General features: G+C 37.9%; 1 protein-coding gene across 1 annotated transcript in view; it reads right to left on the reverse strand.

Annotated features, from left to right (window-relative positions):
- The window catches only part of PTPRZ1 (protein tyrosine phosphatase receptor type Z1), a 122,069-nt gene that overhangs the window by 48,567 nt on the left and 60,500 nt on the right, over positions 1 to 13,002 (reverse strand). Inside the window, exons 4-9 of the mRNA XM_041405332.1 lie at positions 9,748 to 9,927; positions 7,774 to 7,925; positions 6,271 to 6,366; positions 5,948 to 6,014; positions 2,397 to 2,554; positions 1,713 to 1,863 (exon numbers count right to left, since the gene is read on the reverse strand). Of these exons, the coding sequence (XP_041261266.1) occupies positions 1,713 to 1,863; positions 2,397 to 2,554; positions 5,948 to 6,014; positions 6,271 to 6,366; positions 7,774 to 7,925; positions 9,748 to 9,927 (804 nt within the window). The remainder of the gene's footprint in view (positions 1 to 1,712; positions 1,864 to 2,396; positions 2,555 to 5,947; positions 6,015 to 6,270; positions 6,367 to 7,773; positions 7,926 to 9,747; positions 9,928 to 13,002) is intronic.

Genomic DNA, 13,002 nt, shown 5'->3' on the forward strand with positions numbered 1-13,002 from the left:
CTTGAATTTTAAGGACCCATTGTTTTTTATACCTTACTAAATCCAGGAAGATAAATAAGAGTTATTTATCTTATTTCCAAGGCCTTACCAGAAGGGTGGAACGGATGGAAAGTGACCCAATGTGCCCAGCAGCCACCACAATGGTTCTCAGGTTTACAGGAATAAACAATGATTTTGATTATAAATGGATTTGCATGCCAGCTGAGGTTGGTGGGGATTAAGCATTACAATTTCAAAACACTTTTTGTTAGATGAATCCTCAAGCATGGCTGTAAGGATTATCTATTTTAATCTTCTTAAATTGCTACATACATATTGCATAGGGAAATTATGTATATCACTAGGCAGGTTTGGGGAATGAAGCATCTCCCATGCCCTTAGTAGGACTGTGCTTGTACGCCAAAAATGTTGGGGATGTCACTGTGAGAAAATTCCTGAAAATATTTTGAAAATTCCTGAAATTACTTTATATGGAAGAGAAAGATTCTTCCAGCTTTTCTTAGAAAACTTAGTTCTACTTATGAAATGTCATGTATTAATTACAGCAATAAATCAAGCATTTAATCCTACTCCCTAATGAGAATCTACACTGAACGCAACAGGAGATAATTGGAACTCTAAATTTCACAACACAAAATAATTTTTCAGTTATCTACCTGAGTAATAATCAGTCTTGGCATTTCTCGTACATCCTCTAAAGGGATTAAAAAGATTAGTTTTTTTCTGTTGACTACTATGCAATATTAAACATGAATAAGCCTATTGACTCTTAGAGACTTTGGCATTTGTGTTACAGCTCTTACATCTGAACATTTAAGTTTAATGATTCCCAGGGTTTTTAAATTTTGTCTTAAAATGGAGGTGAAAATATAAATGCTTCTCTGATGTTCTACATTAAACAAACCCCATAGTTGCATTTGTGTGTGTCTATATACATGTGTGATCACATAAATATGTAAAAGCATGAAACCACACTTCTAATCTGGAGAACACCTGTAGCCTGTGCTTAAGTCATCTGTTCATGTCTAATTGAACACAGTTCAGTGAAACTGAATTAAAGAATCTACATGTATTCTCATCCAAGCAGTAACATAGTGCTTCCAGTTAAGAAGTTTTCTATATATTCTTTTGTGCTTGTTAGGATAGGAATCATTAACCTCCATATTTAGTGCCAAATCTTCTTTCCCACTACATAATGTATTATTTTGGTCACATAACCTTCTCAAACCTGCCTGAAGTTTTAGGTAAGACTGAGAACAGAATCTGTCTTCTGGAATTTTCTGCATCTATCACTTTCTAAGCAAACTACATGAAATTAATTTGGTGACAACCATTCAGTCTCTGTTGAAAACGTATCCACACTACATGATAAAGAACCAAATAGGTTTGTAAAACAAAATAATCTTGCCGTCTTTGAAAGTGCAGCTTTGTAGAAGTCTGAAACACATTAAAAGGGCACTGTAAGGAAGCTTGAACTGACGCGATTTTCACTGAATGCTTGGTCAAGACAAGCATTTAATTTTCCACTCCATTTAATCTGACATGTTTTATGATTGCTGGGTTTTTTTCACTGAAGTGATAGATTTATGACTAATAACACAGTGTGCTACTTTCTACACAATTTAAAATGAGTAACTGCATACTTGGATGAATTTTTTACTGAAAATCATCTTTTAACTTGTGAAGAGAGGAATGACTATTCAGTTAAGTACCTGCTTCATGAATTTCTTCTTGTCCAGTGTAAGAGGAAAACACTTGCCCAAAGAACTTATATTGCTGTTCTCTGAAGTTGTTTTGCAGGTAGTCCATCAGCATAACATAGCCAGACTGCTGCATTGTAAGCACTTCACAGAATACAGCTAACTGAAAGACAAGAGGAAAAAAAATAAGTTAGAAGCCATAAAAATTGACCAGTTTCTGCTAATAGGCAAAAAACTCTGAGGAAAAGATGTTGGATAAAATCTCACAGGTGAGTTATCCTGCATGGCACTGAACTTTTCTTCTGTTCTATCAGTATATCTAATGTTTTACTCCACAAGTAGTTTTCAACCACTCAGCTGTTGGAGCTATGCTTTGCTCAGCATAACCATGTGGCCGGGGGAATATCCAAATGTGTTTTGTACTCCCTTTTATCTGAGCTCAAAGTCCAGACAGCCTGAACATTTATTCTTACCCTATTTTAATTGCTCAGATTCTAGTACTAAACTATAAAAAATGTAAAAGATAACACAATTAATATAGATGCTTTCTAATTTAACAGCTGATGAAAAACTTCTAACTAGATAAAAAAAAAGCTTTGTTGTTGGCCTGGCAATGAATGCCATAAGCTTCTACTATATACATTTCTCTTTGGTATTGTGCATAATTGTTCAGTTTTGCTACATTAAACAAATTACCTGGTTTTCAGAAATACTTATGGTATCTTTAAACACAATCCATTCAACTGTTTCAGAGCACGGAGGAGCTGATAGAGACCCATTGTAAGTGTAATATTTGTCTGTTGCATTTGGCAAGAGATTCAGCAAAATAAATGGTTCTAAGGCGGCCTGTTTTCCTGAGAAAACAAAAAAGAAAAATAGATAGTTAAAATACTACAGAAGCAATTAATAAATACAAATCACACTCTCCAAAAGAACATGTTAATTATAGGAACATGTTAATTTAGAGGCTTTACAAAATTTAATCTCCAGAGAGATTAGCATCCAAATAAATCATGAAATCTATTTAATTTGAAAAAGAATAGCTCAAACCCAACTTTGTTTACTTTGGAAGGTGTAGTAAGTTTTTCCAGCAACAAACAGACTAATTTTAGTATATTGGTTCACAAGAATTTTCTCACTGTAAGCCTACATTCAAGGTGCCAAACATTTGTCTCACTCTTGAATTTCAAAGAAAAAAAAAAATTAAATCTTTGTTCTAGGTCTCATGACATGGCTTCAATCTCCTGCAATTTAATCAAGTTGTTGAGTTTTTTGCAGAAAATCACTGCCTGGGGAACAGTCGCCATGCTAGGCCTGAGGGTTAATATTACTCATGACCGCAGAAGCAGAATTTCTGTGGATCAGGATTCTTTTTAAAATGGTGATAATATAGTGAAAAACTGCAACAGTTTTACACAAATCAGCAAACGATGCAAAGACCTCCTCCAGGAGAACACATTCTGTAAAATAATAAAATAATAATGTGATAATACGATAAAATAATATCACGTCTTTCAGGTCAGCAGTTTACTGGGTATCTTGTCAGCTGAGAGTGAGCATGAGGGGTTGCTGGAAGTCCACCCACAGAAAGCTGTGTCTGCTGGGTGGCAGTAGGGTCCAGCAACATCAACTGGCATAAATGGTAACAACTTCAGCAAGGTTGACTTTTCAGTCTGTGACAATTATCTGCTTTACTGTCTGGTGCATGCAAAATAATGCTGCTTTTCACACCTTGTAATAGTGTAGATCCTTATACAACTTACTTCAATCTAAAGTTACTCATATCAAGTTCCTCCCTAATTGGTAAGTACTTACTTCTGAATATGTAATGGATTTTCAGACTGTGCATTAACTCATGCTTTTACAGGTATGTTACTTCTTCAGCCCTGTACAGATTTCTGACCTGTCTTTGTCTTCATAATCCCTTACAAATTTGGTGAGAGCAGTAAATTGCATTAACAGTTGACTATAAGGGATTGATGCTTTTCTTCTCTGCAGTGACTTCTTTGCTGAGTAAAGGTTTAAGAGCTGACTCATCCCCTCTCTCTCATTTATGTATCATGAAGAGGGAACATTTAGCAGTGTAGAGCAAAGCACATCCTTCCATTTCTCCTGTCAAAATGCTAATCAGCCTTCAGACAGAAGTTATGACTGCTATCTGGTATGTGTCTGGTTAACACATTTGTTCCTCAGCAAAAATGAAGTCCATTTTATATAGATGGCTGGAGACATTAAACTTCTCATTCATAATAAGAATCCTGCCATATATTTTGCAAATTTGGATTTTAGAACACTCTTTAATGAGACTCACAGGCTAGATTCTCCAAATCAAACACCTATAAAGAATGATGAAAACCAGAAAGTTTGTCTAGAAGGAACAGGACTGCTCCTCTGCAGAACTTGAGAGCTCAGCAACTGTGATTCAAATAAGCACAATAGAGATATGACTGTCAAGGAGAGATTGTGTGCTTTTCTTCAGAAGAAACAACTTGATTTGGTTATGACCTGAATTTCCTGAGCTCATCTGCATTTTATTCAGGAAAATTGTATTCTAAGCATTGTTGAAGTACCATGTAGTGGCTGTATCCTGAATCTTGCTCTGATAGTTTTACAGCTCCTTCCAAGGCCATAGGACGGTATCTGTCTTGATGTATTACTAGTTCTCCTTTTTGTTTCACAGAAGACGACACACAAAAGTAATGAATCTTAACTACTTTATATTTCCACCCCCTATGACTTTCTAACTTATGAAAGGTGTTCCCTTTTAAATTTGTTCAATAGTGTTTGTTTTCCAGAGGGAAAAAAGAAGTCTTGATTTCAGTGTCACACTTTTGAAGGCTTTTAAAACAGCTTTTTACATTCAAGCGCCATTACATAAAAGAAAACAGACAAGGTTTCCTTAAAGTCATGGACATGATGTAAGACTATATCCCTGTTCAAGACAGTGCTCATTCATATTTATTCATCTGCAAAGACACCATGAAACTGAGTTAGAAACATAGTCCAGATCTCTTTGTGCACATTGAAGTCATATCTTGATTAGCAACCACTACCAATACAATATATTTGGACTATTTTGGATTTACACAGGAGCTACTGAAAAACAAAATTCACTCCTCTGAGTTGACTGAGTGCTGATGGTCTCACTCTTGTAAGACCCTTTCTGGATACTTACAAGAGTCTTACCTGGCTTCCAACCAAATATAAAAATCCTGACATGTATTATTAAGAAGACTTACACAATAAATCAGATTTATCTGGATTTAGCATTTAAGCAGTTACAAATTTCTCATGATAGTTGTATTTATTCACTTACATGTCTGTTGTTACAAATATTCTTGGGGTAAATTAATCAGAGAAACATAAAATGTCTCAGGTTGGAAGAAACATGTGAGGATCATCAAGTTCAACTCCTTGCTCCTCACAGGATTACCTAAAACTAAACAATATGACTAAAAGCATCATCCAGATGCTTGGTGCCATGACCACATAATTCTCTGGGGAGCTTGCTCCCACGCTGACACTGATCACCATCCCAGTGAAAGGTCTTTTCTACTGCCCAGTATGAACTTCTGACACAGCTTCATCCCGTTTCTTCATGTCTTACCACTGGTCAGCAAATGCTTCTCTGTCGCCCCACTTAAAGAAGTTGTTGACTGTGATGAGGCACCCTTCTCCAAGCTGAACAAAGTGACCTCAGACACTCCTTGTCTTCAAGACCTTTCACAATCTTGGTTGCCCTTCTCTGGATGCAGCCAAATAGGCTGACGTCCTTCTTACACTGCACCCAGAACTGCCCCCAGCACTGGAGGTGAGGCTGTCCCAGCTCAGACCAGAGCAGGACAATCCCCTCCCTTGCTCTGCTGGCCGTGCTGTGCCTGATGCACCCCAGGACACGGCTGGCCCTCCTGGCTGCCAGGGCACTGCTGACTCACATTCAACTTGCCATTGAACTAAACCCCAAACCTTTTTCCAAAGGGGTGTTCTTCAGACTCTCCCTCCCTGGTTTGTATATATAACCAGGATTCCTCTTTCCCAGGAGCAGAATCTGACACTTGCTAATGTTACATTTCATGTGGTTGGTGATTGTCCATTTGTTATCTGTCCAGATGACTTCTGTAATTTCTAACAAAATAGACATGACTGAGCAATACAGAACCATTCTCATCAATATCTTAAAGGTTTCATAATCACACTGAAGTGGAATTTAGTTAATCAGTAATCAGTAAAAAATGGAGGAAACTTACCAAAACGACTAACACTATCTACTCCATTAATGATTGGATTATAATCCAGATTGTCTTCTGGTCCAATCTGTTAAAAAGAAATTGCATATTTTAACAGTACAGCTTCACAAAAAAAGATTGAAAGCTACAGTTTACCACCAAAATTATAGATGATTTAAAGCCAAACAAACTTATTTTCCCATTTGCTTTTCTGCAAGAATAAATTAGAAAAAGAGATGAAATTTTTTAACTCAGTGATCACACACTGGAACCAGTTAAATTCAGTTTGAATATCTGCTGTGTTTCAAGGCTTATTAAATTACACAAAGACATATTTTGTTTACCTCAAACAAAATTGATAAAGCTCTTAACTTTCCACTTCCTTTAACTGCCTCTTCAAAATCTGTAAACTGATCTGCATCATAGCAGTAGATCTGCATCTGCAATTAAAAATACATTCAAATTTTATATATAAAAAATTGTAAACATTCAACAATACAACTATTTATATTCCCATTTTGAGGGGAAAAAAACACCCAAACAAAAAATTTTAAACAAATTCAAGGATTTTTTACCTCTCTTGTTTGTATTATCTGTGTATGCAGAATGGAATTTGTCAATAATTAGCCATGTAAAAACAATCTCTCCTGGACAACTATTAAGGATGCAGGAATTACCCTTTCAAGGAGAACAATGCTTTCCATGGATAATACAGTAAGCTGAGATACCTGGACCTAGAGTACTTGGTGAAGTCAATCTGTACATCAGTGACAAAACATGAATATGTCAAGATGTCCCTATTGCATCTGCCTTGCAGTAAGTGTAGAAAAGCATTAGTAATATAAGATTACCAGGCACTTTGAACCCACATCTGACTGCTGTCATGAGAATTGGTTTTGTTGCACCCCTTTCTCTCTTTCTCCAGATACAGCTGGGAAATCTCCTCCAGTGCTGGGTGACCAACATGTATGGGGGAGTCACTGCTCCTACTAGCTTTCTATGAGACGATGATGGAACAGAGTATTCTCTGTGATGCCTTGTCAGGAGAGCTGGAGTGTGATTGGGAATTTTTAAGTGGCTAGTGAAGTAAAAGAAATGACACTGTCCAGGGACTGCTCCTGGCTGACCACTCTTCCCCATGTATAGGCCGGCCCTGGCACTATTGCTTTGCTTTCACATAGAAGTTCAAAATGCATGGAATGAGGAACAGCACAGTTGCCTGCCACAGCTGCCTCTTTTGAACTGGAAGATGACACAATGCCACGTTGAGGGAAGAGAGTTTGGCCTTTGTGCATCCCAGGAAGAGCTGCTCCTCTCCTCCACCACGCTCCCATGCTGCTGCAACCCGTTCTGCCAAACCAGCCAGGGGAATGCTGACCTGGCTGCCTAGGAATGTGGCTGCAGCCAGGACCTGCTCATGTGGCTCTTGGCACACCACTGCCAGCTCTTTCCAGCCCATGCTTTGTATCTGTAAGGCCCAGCAGCTCCCATGGGCTCTCAGCAAAGCCCTGACTTTGAAAAGTCCATTTGCACTTTGAACAATGAACTTGTGGAATATGATGGGCCAAATTTGTAGGAGCTTAACATTTAGTGGCAGCTTTGTCAGATTAGCAGAACTGACATCTAATATGATTTTAGAAGATGGGGAAAATGCAGTTTAGACAGTTTTAATATGCCACTAACATATTACACTGCCCTTCTAAAATGCATAGTTTATTCTTAATTTGGATTTAAGTGAATGATTATATTTGCAAATAGATTTAAGAGATGAAAAAGGAATTCTGTAGAGTAGTAATGTTGCAGAATGTCAAATTGTTGAAATTATCAAAATCAATTCTATACTTTACCTCAAGAGGGTATTTTTGTCCTTCTAGACTATGTTCTGATCCGTCTGATGATGCGTTGCATTTTCCCCAGTGAAAAGTGATCTTGCTTGCTTTGAATATAGTGTCTAACCCACCTCCACTCACATAATAATCACTTGTCAGGTTAATTTCCACTGAAAAAATTGAGAAAGAGGGAAAAAAAAGGAGTGTGAATATAAAATCCAGCCAAGGTATCTATAACTCTCATATTTCAGTTTTAGGTGCTAGAAGTTAAATATGATATGCTTATTTCTCTGTATTTCATAAGCAATTGGACAGGAAATTGGTTACTTAAACTAAGTAACAAGTGTGGTAATTTACTATTAGCATGGAGAATATGTTTCATTTCATGCTGTAGTTCATAAAATACTAATTTAATGAAGTGCACTTTGTTTCCTGTTGTCTGAAACTAGACACAGAACTACACTAAAAAGCTCAGAAAGCTGGTCGGTCTAAGAAAATAAATTCCTGAATTGCATACCTTCCTGAAAGGGTCTGTGTTTCTAATGAAAAGGAAAATACACACCTGCCCCCCATTTTTACCACAATTCTATATACAAATCATGAGGCAGCATGACAAAAGAATATTTTAGCCAGCTGTCCTACTGTAAGACTCCTTAGCTGTGGAGCTGTCTCCCATGGGAAAAAGCAATGACAGGTCTCCAGCTGGACATAGCTGTATGCAAGCTGTAGATGGGACAGAAAATTTGTCTTCTGGAGAGAATGAGCAAGATGGGATAGACTGAAGCCCCACATTTTGTCTTTCTCATCTTCAGCAACTGTGAACTGCTTGACCTCTTGATAAAACAGCACTAATGGAGTTCATTTTCCCTATCTTCCTTTCCTCAAAACTTTGAAGACCATTTAAGAAAGCTTAGCAGTTCCTTGAAAATATCCAGATTGCTGCAGATGAGAAAGATCTCAGTGCACTTTGAGGACTTTAAAGAACATTTTCTCAGGGGTGTTTTGAAAATACAAAGCAATATTTATCTCAGCTGGTAGGGCAGGAGGGAAGTAAGTGGTTTGTGCAGTGGTATGTAGGAACTACATGACATAAAGAATAGAAATTAGGAACAATGATGCTAAACTGAACTGAACAGAACTAAACTAAATCAAACTAAATGAAAATAAACCAAAAAGGCTGATCTAGAGGTCCCACTGGGAACTGGTAGAAGGTCAAAGACAGTTGTTAAGAGATACCTTCCTCCACACCCATGCCCGAGGAGCAAGGAAAAGTACTTCTAACAAGCAGCTTTTAGTTACTATGTTCCTGGATTTATAAGTGGTTGTAAAAAGATTTGTCTGACAATTTAGATGACACCATAAGCTTTCTTCACGGCTGGGAAAAATAGGCACTTGTAGGTATAAATCACTTCTTTCTAAAATGTTTTTCTAAGATTGGTAAAACAAATCAGAACAGAAAAGCACACATTTCTCTTCTTTGACTGTTAGGAGGTATCTATGTGAGTAATTCAGATGGAAGTTTCTATATTATATGTGTCTATGTGTAGGTGAGATAAATCCCAACCTGAATTGTTTGTAACTTCAGCTCATCCATGAAGTGCTTTCAGATGAGTAGGTAATTTATTTGTACTTTTAAAACATCATTTTTGCCTACCCACTACAGATTCTAGATATATAGTAATAATTACCATAATTTCACAGCAAATGCCAGCTTACTGTTTAGATTTAATGACATGCCCATGATGGGATGATAGTCATGATGTGATTGCTTTGGCTGTATCTGTCCATGCACATAAAAATTTTTGCTTGTGTGATTTCTGTTTCATTTTTCAACTGTCATCACTGTTGTTTTGTTTATTTATTTAATAGATAAACTCAGAATGCATCAGCTAAATGAAATGAAAATGATTCAGTAAAAGTGCTTGGTTGGTTGTTTGTCCTATATCACTTTTCAGACCTCTTAACTCCAAACATGAAATCTGATTTTTTTACCTGTTTTGCCAGTGTTGCGAATGAAAGTATCTTCCAAAGTTTCCTTTTCCCATCCGTGGAATTTAAGTTTCTTCAGATTCACATTAACTTGGGTAAGGTCTTCATCTATATTAATAGGCGATTGTTTGGCACCATTACAGGCAGAATATTTCTTGCCCCAGTTCTTTTGGTTCAAAGTTCCTAGAAATCAAAACATGTGGGGTAAATACATTTAAATGCAAACTGGCATCCATACATTTTTTATTGTGGCAATGTTAAAACACAGTTTGCAATCTGAGATCAGAGTACTGGCCCTTCTTTTAGACTTTGTCTGTAGCAATATTTAGCACACCTACCACTGATTCCTACCTTCAGCAGTTAAGTCACACTCTGAGCACTCTAGACATCAACACATACATTCTTAAGAATCTCCAAGAAAAGCATAAAGCAACAACAAAACCCTCATAAACAATGTACATGACACAAAAAAAAAGCTTTCAGATGAACATAATCAGCATCCAAAAAACCATGGGAACTGCTGGAAAACTATCCTACCCAAATAACTTTTAATCATACCAATGTAAATGTTCCATTGTAGTCGTATCCGGTAAGGTTTTTAAATATAAAGAAGCAGTGAGATGTTTGGAGAATTTCTTACACAGAGGGGGAAAGGTAAACTGTTTTTACCCTGGAAAAGGAAAAAAACATGAGTGATGCTGTGTCTGAGGGGCTGGCTGTATGGCCCAGCTGTGCCTGAGGAGGGCTGTGCGCTCCCACTGCAGCCATCTGTCTCCCTCTGCAGCTGCCCGGCAGAGAGGAGCTCCTGTGCTGCAGCAAGCGCCTTCTCCAGGGCACAGGGCTGGGGGAGCATTTCACTGGGGCCAGTCCAGACACAAACCAGGGACACAGGCAGTGTGTCCTTCACCAAAGACTTGATTATTTTCAGGAAATGGACAAGTACTCCACAAATCAGCATGATGCAGTAGCATCGGCTCTGACAATCTTTTGTTTATATAACATACTAATATAAATGGAACAATATTTTGTGTATGTTAATGTGTTTGAAAACATATAGATATTTTTCCTGACAAGGATTTCTGGCAGTACTTCAAAATGCTAATTAAAACCAAGAGTTAACGATACAGATTCAAGAAAATGGAATTACTTCAGTTAACTTCCCACTTACTAGCAGTTAAGAACTAATATTAGTGTATGCAGTGCATATATTTGAATTCTATTAGTTATGTTGAAACAAACTGATGCTCATTTACAGGCCAGTGTGCCACATCCAAGTCTGTCAGTGAAGATTTGCTATCTTGTACTCCAGGCAAGGATAGCTCTCCTACTGCACTCAGAAAACTCATAGGGGGAAGAAGATATGCAGCCAGTCCTGTAACCATGACAATAGGCAGTAATACAAGATGCTCACCTGGATAGCCACCTAGAAAGAAACCTGAACTAAATTATTGAACAAGTACATTAAGCCAGTTACCAGTATCACCTTGCTCCATCAGAATTACTGCAGATGGTATGCAAACACATTTACTGCCTGCAAATAGCAACAGAAGGAACTGACAGGAACAACAGTCCAACAACCCAAAGGGAGATCAAGCCACAGGTTTATGAATGTCAGCATCCTACAGGTGGGCACTTGAGCCCTCTACCAAGCAAGCACTATTTCCCTTTGGAAATAGCACACTGGGTAAGCTTTCAGCTCCCCCCCAAGTCAGACTTGTCCTTTACTTGTCAGTTTTAATTTATCACCTGGAAAAATAATGCAATATCGTGATTTGTAATGCACTTTCACAAGAAAAGAGTGGCTAATATTTCATCTCTTTCAAAAGTGTCCCTCAGGAAATTCTCAGTTCAAGTCAACCAATACTTGGATATTAATCTGCTCAAGTCTTCTATAGTGAATTTTCTAACAAATATTGAAGGTTTTTAACATCAAGAAAGAAATTAAAAAAAAAAAAATAGATTAGTTAACTTTTAAACAGAAAAGCCTCCAAACAGGGTCAGAAAGGACACAAATAACTCTCAGTTTGCCCTGTGCATCATTGCAAACAGGCTCCTGTTTCCAGGTCTGATTTCAGACAGCTCAGTGATTTTCCAAGCTGCAGGAATCTCTTTAAAGCTCTCTCTCACAGGTTTCTGCCAGTTTGGGTTGAGACGGCTGCCCATGGCCATCCCTTGGAGTTAAGCTGCACTCCCTACTCCATGCTCTATTTCTGTTGCTCCTTTTGCCAAAGCCAAACGCTTCCCCAGATTCCTGCAGCTGCCTCAAGGCAGCAGAAATCTCCGTTCTCTTAACACTGACATACCCAATCCCATAGCTCACCTGCAGTCTCTCCTTCAGAACATCATCTTTTTTTTTTCCAACATGCATTTCTGCTATTCTGCTCTTCCCACCATTGACATTAGAACTGACTAAAAACACTACTCTTCTCTTTTTCCCACTATGGTGCTTTTGGAAAATTTCTTCCATGCTTCTTTTGATGAAAGACATTTGTGCATTTTTCATCTTGTCTTTAAATTCTCTACTGTCTACGATAATGTTCAGTGAAAACAAGTAAATTAAAACCAGAGAAACTATAATCTCCTTCCAACTTCCATAGTTTTGTATTTTGTGGTTTTGTATGTCGAACTTAAGTTCTACAACTTGGTAGTCATTACTTGGGGCTCAGTGTGTAACAAAGTCCTAACGTGCATCTCATGATAAAATTTGCAATCTTTGCTCATCCCAGAAGACAGTGTGTAGTTGTAGCATTGATAAAAAACTGTGGAATAAAATGTACAGAAAATCAATGGCAGGGTCTGATGTGGGGCAGAAACAAGGGGGATCCCCTAAGGAATGGAGTCTGAGAAGGAATGGAGAACTGGAGTCTGGTCACGATGACCCAAATTACATTACAGCAGTAAAATACACTTTTATGCATGAATGCTGCAAATGTTGGAGGAGATATTAGGTGTGCATATTAGCAAATAGTGCTGAACAATACAAGTAGCTTTATAGAAGGAAACAGTTGAGGTTGAGGACCAGATGTCCATACCAGATGTTTTTCAGAAGGTTTTTACCTCAGTCTAGCTCTGTCTGGTCCCCTGGGCTGAATGCCCGTTGGCTGCCGAAGGGTATAAGGTACTCTCCTGCAACACAATTCCTGTCTGGTACCAGTTAAGAGGAACCCATACCACACACTGTGAGACAACTCTATTGTGCAAACCAAAGCTTAGTAAGTGGGGTGCAGACAGGAGATTTGCTTTAAAAGTCCACTCCTG

This window comes from Onychostruthus taczanowskii, unplaced genomic scaffold, assembly GCF_017590055.1.
Source record: "Onychostruthus taczanowskii isolate IOZ18803 unplaced genomic scaffold, ASM1759005v1 scaffold23, whole genome shotgun sequence".
In the NCBI taxonomy this organism is placed as follows: domain Eukaryota; kingdom Metazoa; phylum Chordata; class Aves; order Passeriformes; family Passeridae; genus Onychostruthus; species Onychostruthus taczanowskii.